Raw genomic sequence first — 19,839 nt, forward strand, 5'->3', positions numbered from 1 at the left:
TCCTGCATGGTGTAAAAGACAATTTATTTAATGTTAATATCGTCAACAACGCCATATAATAATATTTCTTGTTTCTAGACTATGATATACGTGTATAAGAATAGTTTTAGTTGCTTAATTTTTTAATAATAGCTAGCTGTCTTTTGTAGATAGAAAAAATAGCCGAAACTTTACAGCGTAACTTACAAAACTTGGAAGAAATTGAACTAAATACTGAACAAGTTAAGGCCAAGTTTAATGATGTGGATTATAGGAAGATTTTTTGTTTATATTTGTATAAGTTAAAAGAAATAAAACCATGGAAATACGAAAATTATAGATAATAAATTATTTGCATCCTATAAATATTATTCTATGTTATTATTATAAATATATGTTTTAAATATGCTTATATTTTTTATATTAAAATATACAGGGTTGTTTCATAAGTAGGGTTTTCCCCAAAAAGATTCATTTCCAAAGAAAGTTCATAATAAATGTACAGGATGAAAACAAATAAGTGTATATTAACTGGTCTGTCTTTATATCTGTGTGGACCACCCTGTACATAAATATTTACCACAGAATTCTTTCAAAAACGCCCTATTTAATAAAGAAAATAGTCCTTCTGAAAAAATCTTTGGAAAAAATAAACACCTGCTTGTATTATTAGTGACAATGACAATAAAAGTGTCACAATTATCATGTGTAAGAAAAAAAATTACTTGTAACATATTTCATAAACCATCTAAAGATTGTTAAAGAAAATGAAAAAAAGCACGCAAAGAAAACAGAGATAACCAGAGCATTTAATAATAACTTTAAACAATAATAATAATTCCAACAGTTATTATAATACTGTATTATTTTAGAACATATAGAATGAGATAAAGAACTCTCAACTATTTTAAATCTGTGTACACAAATGTGTAACAGATAAAAACATTGCAAGCAGCATATAAAAATAACTTGAAGCCATATCAAACCGGTACTGCTAACTAAATAGTTGTACAAGTAGTTCATATACTCAAAATAAAATGAGTTGCCCACACAGTTGCAGCACAACAGAAGAAAATCTGAAAGTTGTTAAGGTAGAGGCCAAGGATGTAAGGTTTCCTACGTCACTACAATCAGATGGATCGGATGCCATGGTAAGATAAATTAATTTTAATTTTTAAAACCCATTTTTTGTAAGAACTTAAAAGTTAATTTTGTCTTTTTGTGACTTATTTCTTTAATTTCCTGTACAAAATACAAAGTCAATTTTATTGTTCTATGTTTATTTCTATAAAAATGTATAATTTTAATATACAGGGTGGTCCGAACTGTATTCCGGAAACTTCGGCAGGATATTTAACTGAGAAAAATAAGTAAAAAAGTTCATATAAATCCTTGTCCTAAAATGTTTAGTTTCGGAGATACAGGGTGTAGACGTTTCATTTTTATTTCGATTTTTTACAAATAATTTCTGAAGTACCTAAGGTCAATATTTGGATGAAAATTGGTGTCTGGAGTTTTTTGACATGAGAAATTTGATCTTGATGTCAATAGGACTCCTATTTGTAGGGGGCGCCACCTACATGTGTTTTAACTGTTTTGAAGAGTAATAACTTTTTGTCCGTACCTGTATAAAATTACTGAGTGAAAAAATATACATTTTCGTGATTTTCTACGTAAAAAATGTCTCTTGGTAAAAATCGCTACGAGCAACCGTTCTCATGATATTTACAATTAAAATAGTCAATACATGTCATTATTGACTAAAAATAAACATGTTGAGTAGATAGTTGTTTGACTGAAATGAGAAATTTGGGAACTTTTTATATCATTAATTTTTCTTCTAAAAAATGATGATAAAACAGTTTCTGTTGAACTTTTGGCACAAAAACATTTCAAATTTATGATTTTAGTCTAATAACTGATTAGTCAACACGTTTAATTTATGTCAATGATGACAGGTATTGGTAACTTCGATTCCAAATATCTCAAGAACCACTACTCGTAGCGATTTTTACCAAGAGACCTTTTTTACGTGAAAAACGTCGTAAATGTATATTTTTTAACTAGCTAGTTTTATACAGGTACGGACGAAAAGTTATTACTCTCCAAACCAGTTAAAAAATACGTAGATGGCGCCCTCTAGAAGTAGGAGTCTTATTGACATCGAAATCAATTTTCTCATGTCAAAAACCTCTCAGACACCAATTTTCATCGAAATATTGACGATACTTCAGAAATTATTTGGAAAAAATCGAAATAAAAATGAAACTTCTACACCCCGTATCTCCGAAACTAAGCATTTTAGGACGTATATTTATATGAACTTTTTTACTTATTTCTATTGGCAGAACATGTTGCCGAAGTTTCCGGAATACAGTTCGGACCACCCTGTATACAGGGTGAATCTTAATTAAGTGCCAATATTTTCAGGGCTGGTAGATCTCGATAAAAGAAACACATTTTCTCTTTACCGTTTTTCAAATAAATCCAAAATAACCGCGTTATTTTACTTTGAAAATTTCCAAAAAAAAATATTTTTTTGCTTAAATTTTGAGAACCACTGGATCTTTTTTGGATTTTCTTGCTTGTAAATTTAATCTCTATCTTAAGTTGCCATATTAACAAGAAATAATGTTTTTTAACTTTATTTCTTGTTAACATGGCATACATTTTTATTGTTTTTTTCTCTGAAAAAACTCATAATCGTGTTTTTGGGGTGGATATATACTACCCTTAAAAATATTTGCACTTATTTGAGACTCACCCTGTATATTGAAGTATTATATCGAAAAAACGCCGAAGTTTAAAAAATTATATTTACACTGATAAAAATTAAAGAATTTTGAAAAATATGTTCAAAATTAAATTTATCGTACATATGTATTATTACAATAACAAAATGTAAACTACTATTGGTTACATTTACGTAAATAGATTGTGTGGTTGGGCGACATAGATAAGTCTTTAAAATGATGAAAATAAAATATTCCAACATAAGTGTTTACAGACTTAAAATTTATCAAACGAATTTAATAAAGGAAAAATTTCACAATAATATTTGAGAATATTTCATGAGATACTTAAAAATAAAATAAATAAACCTTATATAATATTTACATAATTTTTATTTTGAAACTTTTGTAACTATCTTTTCAATCTAATATTATTTTTTTTTTAAATTGTGTGTGCATATATTTGAAGTGGAACTTCCATGTTTGAAAAAGTGTAGTTTGAAACGTTGAAAAAGTAATAAATTAATAAATAATTTTATTAATTTTCACAATTTTTTTTTATTAAAATTACCGTCTCTCCGTCTGTATTGTACAGGGTGGCGCCTCTCATACGCCGCGGAGGCTCTAAGGAGAACGACAGTTTGTATTGAAATTTAATTTTGTGAGCATATCTAGGTTAATTTAGAGCACTTTTTAAAAATATAGAGAAATCTACAGGGTGTCCCCAAAAAAAGTTCCATATCAAAGTTGTGTTTTTTGTAATGGAACACCTAGTTAATTTTTATTGATTAATTATATTTTTATATCCAGTTTTAATTCTGTAATAATTAAAATATGTTTTAAACGTCTATCTTTTAATTACTCTTGAGTATTTTACTCTACAACCTTTAATTTTTGTTAAATTAACAAAAGGTATATCACACAGCCACCTAGATTTTTTCAAAAAATTAAGATTTGCTGACGCAAAATCGTAAAAATTCAAATATCTGGAAAAATCTTTGTGTGAGGGGTAGGCAACCTTAATAATATTTTGAAGATATAAAAATTCCCCATTGAACACCGGAAAAATATACTGGGTGTTCCATTTAAAATACAGGAGTAACTTGCTTTTAAAAGTGACTAATGTTCCATATTCATTTTGTCTCACCCTGTATAACTTTTCGGGTCAAATTTCAATTTGGTTTAACATACAACGGTTACTGTAATTAAATATCAAGCTATACAAGGTCATCTAAAATTTAGGTAGCTGTTATTGAAATTTAATATTTACTCTACCTTTTCACAAAATGTGAAATATGTCAAAATCCTTAGATGTTAGGTATATGCTTCTTTAATAAAACTCACCTTTATTTTTTTCCTAGAATCCGAAAATCAATTAATATATAAGGTGTTCCGTTAGAAAAAACACAACTTTCATGTGTAACTTTTTTTGGGGACACCCTGTATAATTCCATATATTTTTATAAAATGCTTTCAGTTAACCTACATACGCTGCCAAAATTTCAATTCGATATAAACTACCGTTCTCCTTGGAGCTTCCGCGGCGTATGAGAGGCGCCACCCTGTATAATTAACAAATAAGTTGATTCAATTTCACAAAATTGGTAATACAATATCAATATTTTTGATAAACACGTGGACTGCTCACAGATTCACGCCGCGTCACTACGTATTTCAAAGCCGTAAGCTGTGTCTCGCTAGCTCGTGTGTCACGAGTCACGACCTTGAATTTTTACTCCCTGCGCGCGTAAAAAAGTTACACTTCAAAACATGCTGTACACTATACTTTGTTCAAATGTATTTAGGGAATTATAATACAATATAATCGAAAAAAAAACTGCGTCAGCGATGGCTATGAAATGAAGATCGCTGTCATTTTATATGGGGAATGTCATCGATCCTCATTTCCAAGCCAACTGGACATTATACTGTATCTATTTATTATCTGAGTAATATAAAACCCTAATAGATTACCTTGACTTTCAGAACACAGCAGTAAAATAATATATTTCCACAAAAATACAATAAATATTTCTTTTTAAAAACGTTTTGGTATTATTGTAAACCCTTTTCTATATAAAATCAAATATTTTTTCAGAAAATCTCACAGGCTTTTTCTATTTAATAGTTTTATAGAAAATTGAAAATTTTTTGCGCATTCACCATTTAGTAAAAAAATGTCCGATGCTATCTACAGGGTGGTACGAGCCGTATTCTGGAAACTTCGGCAGCATATTCTGCAGATAAAAATAAGTAAAAAAGTTCGTATAAAATGCTTGGTTTCGTAGATACAGGGTGTAGAAGTTTCATTTTTATTTCGATTTTTTCCAAATAATTTCTAAAGTAACGTCAATATTTTGATGAAAATTGGTGTCTAGGAGTTTTTTGACGTGAGAAATTTGATTTTGATGTCAATATGACTCCTGGTTGCAGAGGGCGCCACCTACATATTTTTTAACTAGTTTGAAGAGTAATAACTTTTCGTCTGTACCTGTATAAAACTAGTACGTACAAAAATATCCATTTACGGCGTTTTTTACGTAAAAAAGGTCTCTTTTTTAGTCAATAATGACATGTATTAACTATTTCGATTCTAAAAATCTTAAGAACGGTTGCTCGTAGCGATTTCTGTCCAAGAGACATTTTTTACGTAAAAAATCACGGAAATGTATATTTTTTTACTTACTAGTTTTATACAGGTACGGAAAGTTATTACTTATTACGGTACAAAAAGTTATTACTCTTCAAAACAGTTAAAACACATGTAGGTGGCGCCACCTAAAAATGGGAGTCATATTGACATCAAAATCAAATTTCTCATGTCAAAGACACCAATTTTCATCCAAATATTGACGTTAGCTCAGAAATTAATTGGAAAAAATGGAAGTACAAATGAAATTTGTACACCCTGTATCTCCGAAACTAAGCATTTTAGGACATACATTTATACGAACTTTTTTTTTCAACAGAACATGCGGCCGAAGTTTCCGGAATACAGTTCGGACCACCCTGTATACACCCTCTAATATACAGGGAGTGCCCATTTAATAAAAAAGATATATTTACGTTGCACCGTAGCACACCGATCCTGACTACTCTTGTGCCTATGTCACTGTCACACTGAAATCCGGACTGCAAGGACACGGACTCACCTTCACCAATGGCAGAGGCACCGAAATCGTAGTTCAAGCTGTCAATTCTTTGAGTTATTTGCTGGTCGGACAGGTGGTCACAGATATTTACAAGGACTTTGCCAAGTTCTGGAGATCGGTCACCAGCGAGAGTCAAATTAGATGGGTAAGTTTTTTGGTTTGATTCACCCTGTAACACACACAGAGTAAAGTAATATAATAATTTTATATAATAGTAAAATAATATCACAGATTATAATCTTTGTTTTTTCTTTATTGTTTTTCGTGGTTCCAATTTTCGGAATCGGACACTAGTTAGGTGACTAGTTTGCGCACATAGCACGCCCACTTATGGCCTCTAAAATTGTGCACAGCGCCTGACCGTTATTAGAGAGATATCGGAAAACCGAATAGCGTCATCCAGTATTTACGCGTACCTTTTCATGGTTACGATATGCGCCAGTCAATTTTTAACGCAACGCCCGCTAATAACCTTACCGCCTGACGTAATTTGCGGATCAATTACACCAAGCGCTCTTTCTAAAAAACCTCTGATAACGTTTAAAAATTGCCTAAATGGGCATGTGCGGGTATTTGACAACCGGAGCCGGCCGGCGAGATCTTTTATTTTAGGTTATGTTTGAATTGTTTTGAATTATTGCTTTAGTTTTATTAGGTAATTTGATATTTAAGTAGCTGGAATTAGTTTTAATTAAATAAATATGGCCCAAAATATGGATTCCACCTCTTCCAATACTAAAGAACCTATAAAGAGTCTTAGGTATACAGCAGATGACGACTTAGCCCTTCTAAGAGAATTTGTTGCTTGTTGCCCTAAACCTACTGGCAGACGTTGAACAATAAAGCACTGGAAACAAGCACTTTAGCCCTTTAGTTTTAAAATACCTAGTAAACAAAACAATTTCAAAGTTTTAAATTCAAAGTTAGGTTAAGTTTAAATAGCGGACGCATCGCGATCAGAATTCTTTCCGATCCGATAACTATAAATGAAAAGAGTTAATACCACCTCACGTAAAGGAAATAACACCTGGGGGCATATTAACGTCCATGCACGCTATTCGGTTTAGCGATATCTCTCTATTACACTGTTTATTGTTATTTTACGCCAGTTTATTTTTGCGCACAGGAAATTTGACTCGTTTGCACATCGTCATAAAAAACAATTTTCGTATCACGAATTAGGGACAAGATTTTTATCTGTATACTTATAGGATACCTAATCTGTGGTAATATAATAATAATAAAATAACAAATGGTATGAATAAATAGCAAAAAGAATCTATAATAATATGGTATGATCGAGAAAAAATGGCGTCATAGTAGACTTTGAAATGATAATAGAAAAAAATTATAATGAAAGAAGCGATTTTTCTAAAAGAAAAATAAAAGAGGCACAACTAGATTTTACAATCTAATAAAAATAAATGTATTGCTCATGCATCTGTAGATGTTAGTAATGTATGGCAATCTGGTTATTAGTTTTTGGTGGGGGTGGGGGATTGGTAAGGGGGTTAACAATTTTAAAAAATAGTAACTCCAAAATTACAGTTGCTAGCGAAACGCGGTTTTCAATTTAAGATTAGGAATAATATTTGCAACAAAATTTGTAATAACATCAAAATCAGCCAAAGTCCCAGTTTCTGAGATAAAAAAATGGAAAAATTCCTTTACTTTGAAACTAAAAAAACTGCCTACCAACTTTTTATTAACATATTTTAGTATGGGCGACTGTACGTGCCTCCAGGCGCAAATTTTTTAACGTATTTTTTATCTGTTTACCTTCGTCAATTCTAAAAATTGGAATTATTTTTACACCGTTCGTACAACATATTTCCCAAGTTTTTTGTTTATTTCTCAAAGATTCGAGAGGTTATCACATGAAAGTGTTATCTTTATCTCGTACGTTTATTACGGTTACGTAATAAAATCAATGAAAAGTAGATTTAAATTTACGTAAATCATTTTTAATTATCATAATACGATAATTAATTACCATATCATCATGATCTTTGGCTTTATTCTACGGAATGCTAAAACAAAATCCGGATTTTCTTTTTAAAAAACTTACAAACCTTCTCATATTATACAGGTTGGCCCAGAAAAAGGCGTAACCCACTTGGCTACAGCAGCTCTGATAAACGCTCTATGGGATCTGTGGGGCAAATTACTCAAAAAACCCGTCTGGAGACTACTGGCCGACCTCGAACCCGAAGTACTGCTTTCCGTGATCGATTTTAGGTACATCACCAACGTGATCACGAAAGAAGAAGCCTTGTCCCTCTTAAAACAGGGTCAAGTTGGTAAAGAACAAAGGATAAAAACGTTGCAGAGCACCGGGTACCCTTGTTACACCACACAAGCAGGTGAGACCATCGGTTGTTGTCATATTGTCTTTATTTTAAAGGCAATATGATCGGGGAAATGGATCCTATCCCTCAAGTTTTTTTTCTTTAAGATAAATATACGGTAAAGACAGTATGTAGAGAAGCTTCATACTACTTTATAGTATTTTAAAAGATGTTTCCTTTAAATAGGATGGTTGGGATATCCAGACGAAAAGATCAGAGAGCTTGCTCAGAAATACATCGACTTGGGATACACGGTGTTCAAAGTAAAAGTCGGTAGAAATCTCGAAGATGACATTAAAAGGTGCGAGTTAATCAGAAACATCATCGGATATGAGAGAACATTGGTAATTCAGTTTACAGTTTTTTACGTGTAAAAATCTATTTTTTACGTGTACAGGGTGTCCCAGGCTGAGCGTGCATTAGAAGTTTCCAGAGAACTACAATATTTAGATCGGAGATTTTTTGCGCATCATTGTTTCACAGTGATCTATCGATTAAAAATATTTTCAATATGCCGGCACCTCCGGGGACACCGGAAGTTGACAGAAACTTTCTTATTTTAAATGGGTACCCCAATTTTTTATTGCATACTTAAATTCTCTGTAAAATTTTATGAATTTTGATATCAAACACTCTATAAATAACATTAACCGTTTTGGAGAAAAAAAAATATTTAAAATTTTTGGAGGAAAAAAACTGCCTGTCAAAAAAATTTGTATAGCCTAAATGTCAAATTTAGTGATTACTACAGCCACTGGGACATAAAGAATAGACATGTGGCTATCTATTTCAAAAATTAAATTGTTTGAATGTCATATAATATTGGCCGTAGCTGTCATAGAATCGAGAGATTAAAAAATTATCATAATTCATTTTTTTCAAATGGAAACCTACTTTTTTTATTTCACTAGTGGAAAGGCTTTTTAATTCGTTACTTTTTGATTATACATGTTCCTATACCTAAAATAAATCGTTTTTAAGTTATTTAGGATTTAGTTTTAAAGCGTATATTTTTCTGGTTTTTAACCAGTAACCTAATGACTTTAAACGTCAAGCCATGTAAAACTATATCTGGCCATGTCATATTATCATTAGAGATCACTAAAATACAGATGTATTTTTATAAATTCCCTTTATAAAGTTTAACAGCAGTATTTATAATATACGAAATTCAAATAATTCGTTTTTTGAGTGAAGGAAATAAATTGACTGATGGTTTGACACTTAATGTCAAAGGAAGCTACATAAAATCAAGAAAAAAATACGCTTTAAAACTAATTCTTAAATAACTTAAAAACGATTTATTTTGGGTACAGGAACATGTATAATTAACAAGTAACGAATTAAAAAACCTTTCCGCTAGTGAAATAAAAAAAAAGTAGGTTTCCATTTGAAAATAAAAAATCGGTAAAAAAACTTTTAAGTTAAACGGTTTTATCGTATGTGCACTGAAAACTAGAAAATAATAATAACAATTAGGTATTTTGAACTTCTAGTTCAGAAATATTTTAGTACTAGGCAGAATAGCTTTTAGGCATATTAGACTAAAATAAAAACGTGGGGTCCCTCTGAAATCCTACCTATGGCAAAGCATATCTTTATACTTTGGTAGATCACGAGCTCGGCGTTCGCTGGTGAAGCCGCCACGGCTGGTTATTGTCAAAATCTCCAGTTACGATTATAGTAAATCGATGCAATCCACACTTAGTATAGAAGAAAGTATTACAGCAATAGTTAATGGGCCCCACGTTTTTATTTTAGTCTAATATGCCTAAAAGCTATTCTGCCTAACTAGAAGTTCAAAATACCTAATTGTTATTATTATTTTCTAGTTTTCAGTGCACATAAGATAAAACCGTTTAACTTAAAAGTTTTTTTACCGATTTTTTATTTTCTAGTTTTTAGTATTTAACGGAAATGCCTACCGAATATTCCTCATTCTATTTAATTCATTTAGTGCATCATTATTACATGGTTTTTTACCTGATAATTTATTACAATCTGACGCACAGGTGTTTCTGACACTAACAACTCTCTATGTCTGTCGCGTTCTGATGCTAGCCTAGACTCATGACGCTCAGGTGTTTCTGACGCTAACAACTCTCTCTGTCTGTGGCGTTCTGATGCTAGCCTAGACTCATGACGCTCAGGTGTTTCTGACGCTAACAACTCTCTCTGTCTGTCGCGTTCTGATGCTAGCCTAGACTCATGACGCTCAGGTGTTTCTGACGCTAACAACTCTCTCTGTCTGTCGCGTTCTGATGCTAGCCTAGACTCATGACGCTCAGGTGTTTCTGACGCTAACAACTCTCTCTGTCTGTCGCGTTCTGATGCTAGCCTAGACTCATGACGCTCGGGTGTTTCTGACGCTAACAACTCTCTTTGTCTCTCTCGTTGTGATGCCAGCCTAGACTCATGACGCTCAGGTGTTTCTGCCGCTAACAACTCTGTCTGTCACGTTGTGATGCTAGCCTGGACTCATGACGCTCAGGTGCTTCTGACGCTAACAACTCTCTCTGTCTGTCGCGTTCTGATGCTAGCCTAGACTCATGACGCTCAGGTGTTTCTGACGCTAACAACTCTCTCTGTCTGTCGCGTTCTGATGCTAGCCTAGACTCATGACGCTCAGGTGTTTCTGACGCTAACAACTCTCTGTCTGTCGCGTTCTGATGCTAGCCTAGACTCATGACGCTCAGGTGTTTCTGACGCTAACAACTCTCTCTGTCTGTCGCGTTCTGATGCTAGCCTAGACTCATGACGCTCAGGTGTTTCTGACGCTAACAACTCTCTCTGTCTGTCGCGTTCTGATGCTAGCCTAGACTCATGACGCTCGGGTGTTTCTGACGCTAACAACTCTCTTTTGTCTCTCTCTCGTTGTGATGCCAGCCTAGACTCATGACGCTCAGGTGTTTCTGCCGCTAACAACTCTGTCTGTCACGTTGTGATGCTAGCCTGGACTCATGACGCTCAGGTGCTTCTGACGCTAACAACTCTCTCTGTCTGTCGCGTTCTGATGCTAGCCTAGACTCATGACGCTCAGGTGTTTCTGACGCTAACAACTCTCTCTGTCTGTCGCGTTCTGATGCTAGCCTAGACTCATGACGCTCAGGTGTTTCTGACGCTAACAACTCTCTCTGTCTGTCGCGTTCTGATGCTAGCCTAGACTCATGACGCTCAGGTGTTTCTGACGCTAACAACTCTCTCTGTCTGTCGCGTTCTGATGCTAGCCTAGACTCATGACGCTCAGGTGTTTCTGACGCTAACAACTCTCTCTGTCTGTCGCGTTCTGATGCTAGCCTAGACTCATGACGCTCAGGTGTTTCTGACGCTAACAACTCTCTCTGTCTGTCGCGTTCTGATGCTAGCCTAGACTCATGACGCTCAGGTGTTTCTGACGCTAACAACTCTCTGTCTGTCGCGTTCTGATGCTAGCTCTAGACTCATGACGCTCGGGTGTTTCTGACGCTAACAACTCTCTTTGTCTCTCTCGTTGTGATGCCAGCCTAGACTCATGACGCTCAGGTGTTTCTGCCGCTAACAACTCTGTCTGTCACGTTGTGATGCTAGCCTGGACTCATGACGCTCAGGTGCTTCTGACGCTAACAACTCTCTCTGTCTGTCACGTTGTGATGCTAGCCTAGACTCATGACGCTCAGGTGTTTCTGACGCTAACAACTCTCTTTGTCTCTCTCGTTGTGATGCCAGCCTAGACTCATGACGCTCAGGTGTTTCTGCCGCTAACAACTCTCTCTGTCTGTCACGTTGTGATGCTAGCCTGGACTCATGACGCTCAGGTGTTTCTGACTCTACCAGCTGTCTTTGTCTCTCACGTTGTGCTATTAACCTGGCATCATGTTGCTCAGGTGTTTCTGTTGCTAACCGTTCTCTTCGTTTCTGTAGTCGACTATAGGTTTCATTTTCACTTTCTTTTCAAAAATTTGAAATATTTTTTTTTCTCAAAAACGGTTAATGTTAGTTATAGAGTGTTTGATATCAAAATTCATAAAATTTTACAGAGAATTTAAGTATGTAATGAAAAATTAAGGTACCCATTTAAAATAAGAAAGTTGCTGTTAACTTCCGGTATTTCCGGAAGTGCCGCCATATTGAAAATAGTTTTAATCGATAGATCTCATTGTGAAACAAAAAAATCTCCGATCTAGATATTGTAGTTCTCTGGAAACTTCTAATGCACGCTCAGCCTGGGACACCATACCACTTATTTTTTTACACTTAATTTTTTTTTTTAATTTTTCAGATGGTAGACGCTAACCAAGTGTGGGAAGTACAGGAAGCCATCGACTGGATGAAGCACTTGGCTCGTTTCAAGCCGCTCTGGATCGAGGAACCGACGAGTCCAGATGACGTTTTAGGTCATGCGGAGATTGCCAAAGCTCTAAAACCCTACGGAATAGCCGTGGCCACTGGAGAGATGTGCTGTAACAGAGTACTGTTCAAGCAGTTCCTTCAAGCTGAGGCCTTGGAGTACTGTCAAATAGATTCAGCCAGAATAGGAGGAATTAATGAGATTCTCAGCGTGTATTTGATGGCGAAAAAACTCGGAGGTATGTACTATAAAAAAATCCCCATTAATTTCTAACTTTTCGGAACACCCTGTACATGAGACGTATTATTTCCCTTTTTCAGTTAAAGTGTGTCCTCATGCCGGCGGTGTGGGACTGTGCGAGATGGTTCAACATCTCCAAATGTGGGATTTCGTGGCACTAAGCGGTACCAGCGAAGGTAGAGTTGTAGAATTCGTCGATCAACAACACGAACATTTTGTTAATCCCTGTATAATAAAGAACGCCCATTATACAGCACCCACGGTAAGGAAAATATGATAGGATCAAAAAAAAATTGCGTCAAAGACAGCTATAGATTTGTGTGTTCTATGTGAATATTCTATCCTTTTTTTAATCCTTCTATAATTAGTGATTTGACAAATTTTATGACAATTAAGTTAGTTAATGACGTCTAGAGCTTGACCTCATTAAAATTATCATCGATTTTCATTCTCCAGCAGTCTTTGACGCAGTTTTGTTTTTCGGTCATACAGTATTATCTACCTTATAGAAAATTAGGTTTTTTTACACGTAAAAAACAAGTTTTTTTAATTAATTAATGATTATTTTTAGGCACCTGGATATAGTACAACCATGAAACCTGAATCGATAGCAGCCTACGAATATCCAAATGGATCAGAATGGCAAAGTATGTTTGCCAAAGGTATATTTCACGATCCAAGAAAATGATCATGTTAAAATATAAAATTTTCATTATATTACAACAAACAAATCATTCCAATGTATTTTTGTATTTTTATTTGTTATTAAAATTGATAATTTGCGCAATTTAAAGCTACATATGTATTGTATTGTTAAATAAATAAACTATAAATTAAAAGAAAAATGATTTTTCTTTACCTATCTTTTGCTGAACATAAATTTGTCAAGTTTTCGTTGTTTTTCCACTTGTTTCTCTTGCGTATCCGAGTCAGATAATTTTCGTTTTTCTCCATTCTAGTAAAAAATATCAATACAATAAATAAAATTAACTATAAAGAAATAAAACTACCTCTGAATTTTGTTGGGCTTTACTATTAACGGGTGTCTCTTCCTCTAAACCGGCAAATTTATCTGTCAAACTCAAAGGACTGTTCGTTTGACCATTTTTCAGTCTTTTTGCAAAAGGATTTTTCGATGCCGAATCCTGCGAATCATCCTGAGCTGATTCAGCATTTGCTCTCTTCAAAAACGGATTTTTTGGCGTCAATTCAACAATGGATTCGGATTCACTAAACAATGATTCCTAAAATTAAATAAAATTTAATTACTAATCCCAAGAAACAGAAATCTACACTAAAAATCATATTGATGAAAAAACAACAGAAATATTATATAATTGAAAAAACGGCGTCATAGTAGCCTTTGAATGATAATATTCGTCACAGGTTACCATAACATCGTTTCTTTCTCGATTATCACTAAGATTGCACAAAAAACAGCAATCTACACTAAACAATTATGTTGATAAAAAAACACCAGAAATATTTTAATACTGAAAAAACGGCGTCATAGTAGCCTTTGAATGATAATATTCGTCAGAGGTCACCATAACATTGTTTTTTTTTCGATTATCACTAAGGTTACACAAAAAACAGCAATCTACACTAAAAAATCATGTTGATGAAAAAACAACAGAAATATTTTAATACCGGGAAAAAAAACGGCGTCATAATAGCCTTTGAATGATAATATTCGTCACAGGTCACCATAACATCGTTTTTTTTCTCGATTATCACTAAGATTACACAAAAAACAGCAATCTACACTAAAAAATCATGTTGATGAAAAAAGAACTGAAACATTTTAATACTGAAAAAAACGGTGTCATAATAGCCTTTGAATGATAATATTCGTCACAGGTCACCACAACATCGTTTTTTTTCTCGATTATCACTAAGATTACACAAAAAACAGCAATCTACACTAAAAAACCATGTTGATGAAAAAACAACAGAAATATTTTAATACCGGGAAAAAAACGGCGTCATAATATCCTTTGAATGATAATATTCGTCACAGGTCACCATAACATCGTTTTTTTTCGATTATCACTAAGATTGCACAAAAAACAGCAATCTACACTAAAAAATCATGTTGATGAAAAAAGAACTGAAACATTTTAATACTGAAAAAAACGGCGTCATAATAGCCTTTGAATGATAATATTCGTCACAGGTCACCATAACATCGTTTTTTATTCGATTATCACTAAGATTACACAAAAAACAAGAATCTATACTAAAAAATCATGTTGATGAAGAAACAACAGAAATATTTTAATACTGAAAAAACGGTGTCATAATAGCCTTTGAATGATAATATTCGTCACAGGTCACCATAACATCGTTTTTTTTTCTCGATTATCACTAAGATTACACAAAAAACAGCAATCTACACTAAAAAATCATGTTGATGAAAAAGAACTGAAACATTTTAATACTGAAAAAAACGGTGTCATAATAGCCTTTGAATGATAATATTCGTCACAGGTCACCATAACATCGTTTTTTTTCGATTATCACTAAGATTACACAAAAAACAGCAATCTACACTAAAAACCATGTTGATGAAAAAACAACAGAAATATTTTAATACCTGGAAAAAACGGCGTCATAATATCCTTTGAATGATAATATTCGTCATAGGTCACCATAACATCGTGTTTTTTTTCGATTATCACTAAGATTGCACAAAAACAGCAATCTACACTAAAAAATCATGTTGATGAAAAAGAACTGAAACATTTTAATACTGAAAAACGGCGTCATAATAGCCTTTGAATGATAATATTCGTCACAGGTCACCATAACATCGTTTTTTATTCGATTATCACTAAGATTACACAAAAAACAAGAATCTATACTAAAAAATCATGTTGATGAAGAAACAACAGAAATATTTTAATACTGAAAAAAAAAACGGCGTTATAATAGCCTTTGAATGATCATATTCGTCACAGGTCACCATAACATATTTTTTTTTCGATTATTACTAAGATTACACAAAAAACAGCAATCTACACTAAAAAATCATGTTGTTGAAAAAACAACAGAAATATTAAAATATTTCTGTTGTTTAATAAATGTATTTCTGCAATTTCTGTTCACCATAACATCGTTTTTTTTTCGATTATCACTAAGATTACACAAAAAACAGCAATCTACACTAAAAAATAATATCGAAGAAAAAACAACAGAAATATTTTAATACTGAAAAAAAACGGCGTCATAATAGCCTTTGAATGATAATATTCGTCACAGGTCACCATAACATTGTTTTTTTTTTCGATTATCACTAAGATTACACAAAAAACAGCAATCTACACTAAAAAATCATGTTGATGAAAAAACAACAGAAATATTTTAATACTGAAAAAAAGGCGTCATAGTAGCCTTTGAATGATAATATTCGTCACAGATCACCATAACATCGTTTTTTTTTCGATTGCCTCGCAGTTTATTTTGCAATTTTCTAAATTGTATTTTTTTAAATGGACTTACCTGAGTATTCACCACAGAACTGTTGTTTTCACTGTTATCTGGTTGACTTTCCTCCACTTGAGACTAAAATTTAAGTAATTTAAAAAATCCATAAATTTTTTAATTATTTTAATAGCTATTTACGCACCTCATTTTTGAATTTTCTATGTTTCTTTCCTGATAATTTTGACAAACTCAATCTATTAATCGTTTGAGGTTTTACAATATTCTGTTGCCTCTCGATGCCAGAATTTACAACTATCGGTGTTGAGTCTTCTTCAGCTTTTTCTTCCGCTTGAAGACTTCCAGCCAATTCCATCAATTTCTCTGCCAATCTCCTTTTGTTCAATTTCGAAGCGTATTTCAAGCCTAAATTCAGTATTTGAGCGTTTCCTATTATTTCTATCACTTCCAAGGCTCTTTGGTCGAGATCATTTTTGCATGCCAACTATACAAACCAAAAAAACATAAATAAATCATAAAAAATGAGCGAAAAAAATTACTTACGGCAAAAGTCTTCAGTGCAGTCTCCTTGAATTTTTTGTCAGTGTCCATTACTTTCAGATTAGACCACGTATACAGGCTCATCTCCATTTGAGTTTTTTCTGTACTAATTTCAGCAAAAGGAGGCTCCAAAGGCAACTCACAGAGAGTGGGTTTAGGTATAAACCCAGGATAAGCGGAACCTTTGCATTTTATACCACCTAAAGCTTGATATGTTTCGAAAACTGACGTTACAAAGAACCCATCTGCCGGACTTTTACGCTAAAAACCATTAAATCAACAAAAAAATCACAGAATAATAGAATAACTCACGTGTCTGGTTGTATCACAGAAGGGTATCCAAGTATTACACTTCGGAGGGTACAAACTCAACATCCCCAAAGAATCCATCATACCGGGCGTTCCAGAATCGGAGAAACCCAGCCAAAATAGCGTAGACTCGGGACCCAGGGCTGAACCGAGATCGTGGCACTCAACTCGCGTACCTTTGAACTCAAACAGCTTGATATTGATGCACTGGTCCTTGTTTCGAATGCCCGACGAATGGTAAGCTACCAGAAGAACATTTCTGTAAGCCGACATAGATACTAAGGGTCCCGGAACGGAAACTATTCCCCTCTGAGTCCCGTAGACTGAGCAAACCCTTATTATATACCCGGAAGTGGCGAAACAAACTAGGTTTTCTGAGGAGGCGACTAGAATTATTTCTTCGTACTCTTCGACCTTTAAATTCCACTCCTTGTTGCCTGAGAGCATCGGTATTACCATAATTTGACTAAAAAAACAACAAAATGCCGTCAAATAATTCAAATTATCCGCAAAATAATTTATTAGAAGTAATTTCCTTCTTTACCAACAATTACAGTTTTCTCCTTCAACATTACCTAATTTACCGACTATTACAGGTTCCTAACTTATCGTTATTACAGTAATCTACTTATCGACATTACAGATTTCTTTTTATTATGCAACAGGGTTGGGATTTGCGCAATCTTCCCGTTTTTTACATAAAGACGAAAACTACACGTAAAAAAAGTAAAAAAATTCTGGAAACATTATTAATCTAATAAAAAATATAAGAGAAAACAATTTCTCTTCTATTGTTACCGTTATGATTTTGATTTCAACATAAAATAAATAAAAAAAATATTCTAAAATAAGATTTGAAAAGTTTCTTAAAATATAATTTGTTTAGCTACCCATCCCTCGCATTTTAAAAAATTAACGTTTTTCTTACTTGTTATTGGCTACAACTAGGGCGCCTTTGCTTACAGCACCCATCGTATATTCCTGATAATTCTGCAACATTATGCTGTTATGAAATGTGGAATCGTGGAACTCTATTTCGATAGTTTTTGATGCCATTTCGGTACTGTCTGCACTGTTTCCATAACTTTTTATCACCCCGACTTCATTGTAACACAAATATCTGGGATCTAGATGTTCTGGGGTTGAAGATGGCATAAACGGATCTTGTAACGGTACTTCTGGAGTTCTAGGTCTTGGAGTTGGAGCCCTTGATGACACTAAAACAAAATTTAACCAGAAAAATTAAGAAAAAATGGGGAAAAACTAAAACCACCTTCACTGAGAGCTTTAAGCTCAGATTCCGGACTTCCCAAATATTGTTGTTTTAATTTTTCAACTGATACTGCATTTTCATTATCTTCATCAGCATCATCAAAATTTACATCACCAAAATCCACTTCGTTTTCCGTAAAATTCTCAATCTCAGGCTCATTGGTTTCACTGACCATTTCCATTTTAGAACAATTAGACATGATACTAAGTTGACCCTCGATATCTGTGTAAACTATTTTACCGTTATCTAAAATTTTAATAAATTAAAATTAAAGAAAAAACTTTTTAATCTGTACTTACTTCTAGGACTCCAATTGAGGCCACACACAGGTTTAGAGCTTTCATGTTTACTAGTTGTAAATATACTTTTCTGTGCAACATTCCATATTGCAAAATCACCTTCAACAGAAGCTGCAGCTAAATATTTGCCACAATATGAAAATTGAAGAACCGAATAATCTGCAGATATTTTTTCATGATTTAAAACCTCTTCATTCCATGTGTCAGTGTTCAGCAATATAACAGAATTATTTTTTGGATAAGCTAAGTACTTTCCGTCTATTGGATAAAAATCTAATCTACCTAAAAATAAACACATTAAAAATTGAAATCCAACTTTAATATATGTCTTACATAAATTCTTAGCATTGGCAAAACTATTAACTTTAGGAAAGCAGGATATCTCTTTTAAAAGACTGTTTGTTTGAAGTTCCCAAATATAAAGACTGCCATTTCCACAAGAAGCTGCCACTTTAGTTGCATTCGGGCATAATGCTACACTCAGGCAAGGTCCAGGTAGTTCTTTAAACGCTGCTACAGTTGAATTGCTGTCCAGATCCATTACTATCACTTCCATACCCTCACTAGCTATGGCGATAAGCTGAAATTTACTGTTTAGTAAATAATTTTAACTGCACTCGTTTCTAACATTTTTATTTTTACATGTAGCCAGCTGATTGAAAGGATCGGTAGATCGGGTAAGTACACCGTCTCTTTCACCTTCGGGATGAGTCAATATCTGAATTTCATTACTTCCAGTCGCTACATAGAGCTTATCGTTTTTCTGTTGGACACTCAGAGCCCATTCTCCTATACAAGTATGATGTGGATCTTCGCCTTCGTTTATAGACCATATACGAATATCTCCGTCAGATCCACATGTTATAAAGTTTCTAAAATAGTTTCATATAAATTTAACAAATACAACAGGAGAGAATAGGTACTTACTCGCCGTCCTCAGAATAACAGACGTCTGTATGCCCTTCGTCGTGGGCATATCGCAAAGGTTCGTGAGTAATTGACATTTTTAATCCGTAAAATTACTAAATTCCAGGCATAAAAATACTTTATTTAATTAAAACAAATTCCTAAATTTACTTAGCCTACAAACAGAAAAACCGCCAAAAAATGACAAACTTTTTTATAGGTTAAATCAGATTCTGACTTACCGACTGGGCAGGGTTGGCCTCTTCGAAATCTTAAATACAAAAATCAGA

The 19,839-nt window shown here is 33.7% G+C and overlaps 2 protein-coding genes across 4 annotated transcripts; one reads left to right on the plus strand and one right to left on the minus strand.

The window, feature by feature from the left end:
- Positions 1 to 887: 887 nt before the first annotated feature.
- LOC115886699 (mitochondrial enolase superfamily member 1-like) lies at positions 888 to 13,623 on the plus strand. The gene is made up of 7 exons (XM_030905963.1): positions 888 to 1,130; positions 5,790 to 6,008; positions 7,953 to 8,226; positions 8,398 to 8,555; positions 12,470 to 12,776; positions 12,859 to 13,040; positions 13,350 to 13,623. Exons 1-7 carry the CDS (start codon positions 1,017 to 1,019, stop codon positions 13,464 to 13,466), a joined length of 1,371 nt encoding a protein of 456 aa, XP_030761823.1. The 5' UTR covers positions 888 to 1,016; the 3' UTR covers positions 13,467 to 13,623.
- Positions 5,897 to 19,750, minus strand: LOC115886698 (WD repeat and HMG-box DNA-binding protein 1). 3 transcript variants are annotated; one of them, XM_030905959.1, is made up of 13 exons: positions 19,571 to 19,750; positions 19,272 to 19,515; positions 18,977 to 19,223; positions 18,644 to 18,925; positions 18,345 to 18,590; positions 18,000 to 18,288; positions 17,075 to 17,537; positions 16,766 to 17,023; positions 16,407 to 16,706; positions 16,280 to 16,342; positions 13,789 to 14,022; positions 13,638 to 13,733; positions 5,897 to 6,032 (listed from the first exon to the last, which is right to left on the minus strand). In XM_030905959.1, exons 1-12 carry the CDS (start codon positions 19,645 to 19,647, stop codon positions 13,638 to 13,640), a joined length of 2,799 nt encoding a protein of 932 aa, XP_030761819.1. In that variant the 5' UTR covers positions 19,648 to 19,750; the 3' UTR covers positions 5,897 to 6,032. The 3 variants fall into 3 exon arrangements, with proteins under 3 accessions (XP_030761819.1, XP_030761822.1, XP_030761821.1); XM_030905962.1 differs by lacking the exon at positions 19,571 to 19,750 and having other exon boundaries at positions 19,286 to 19,426; XM_030905961.1 differs by lacking the exon at positions 19,571 to 19,750 and having other exon boundaries at positions 18,977 to 19,233; positions 19,286 to 19,415.
- Positions 19,751 to 19,839: the final 89 nt, after the last annotated feature.

Source organism: Sitophilus oryzae, unplaced genomic scaffold (assembly GCF_002938485.1).
Source record: "Sitophilus oryzae breed Bouriz unplaced genomic scaffold, Soryzae_2.0 scaffold_494_pilon_pilon, whole genome shotgun sequence".
Lineage (NCBI taxonomy): Eukaryota > Metazoa > Arthropoda > Insecta > Coleoptera > Curculionidae > Sitophilus > Sitophilus oryzae.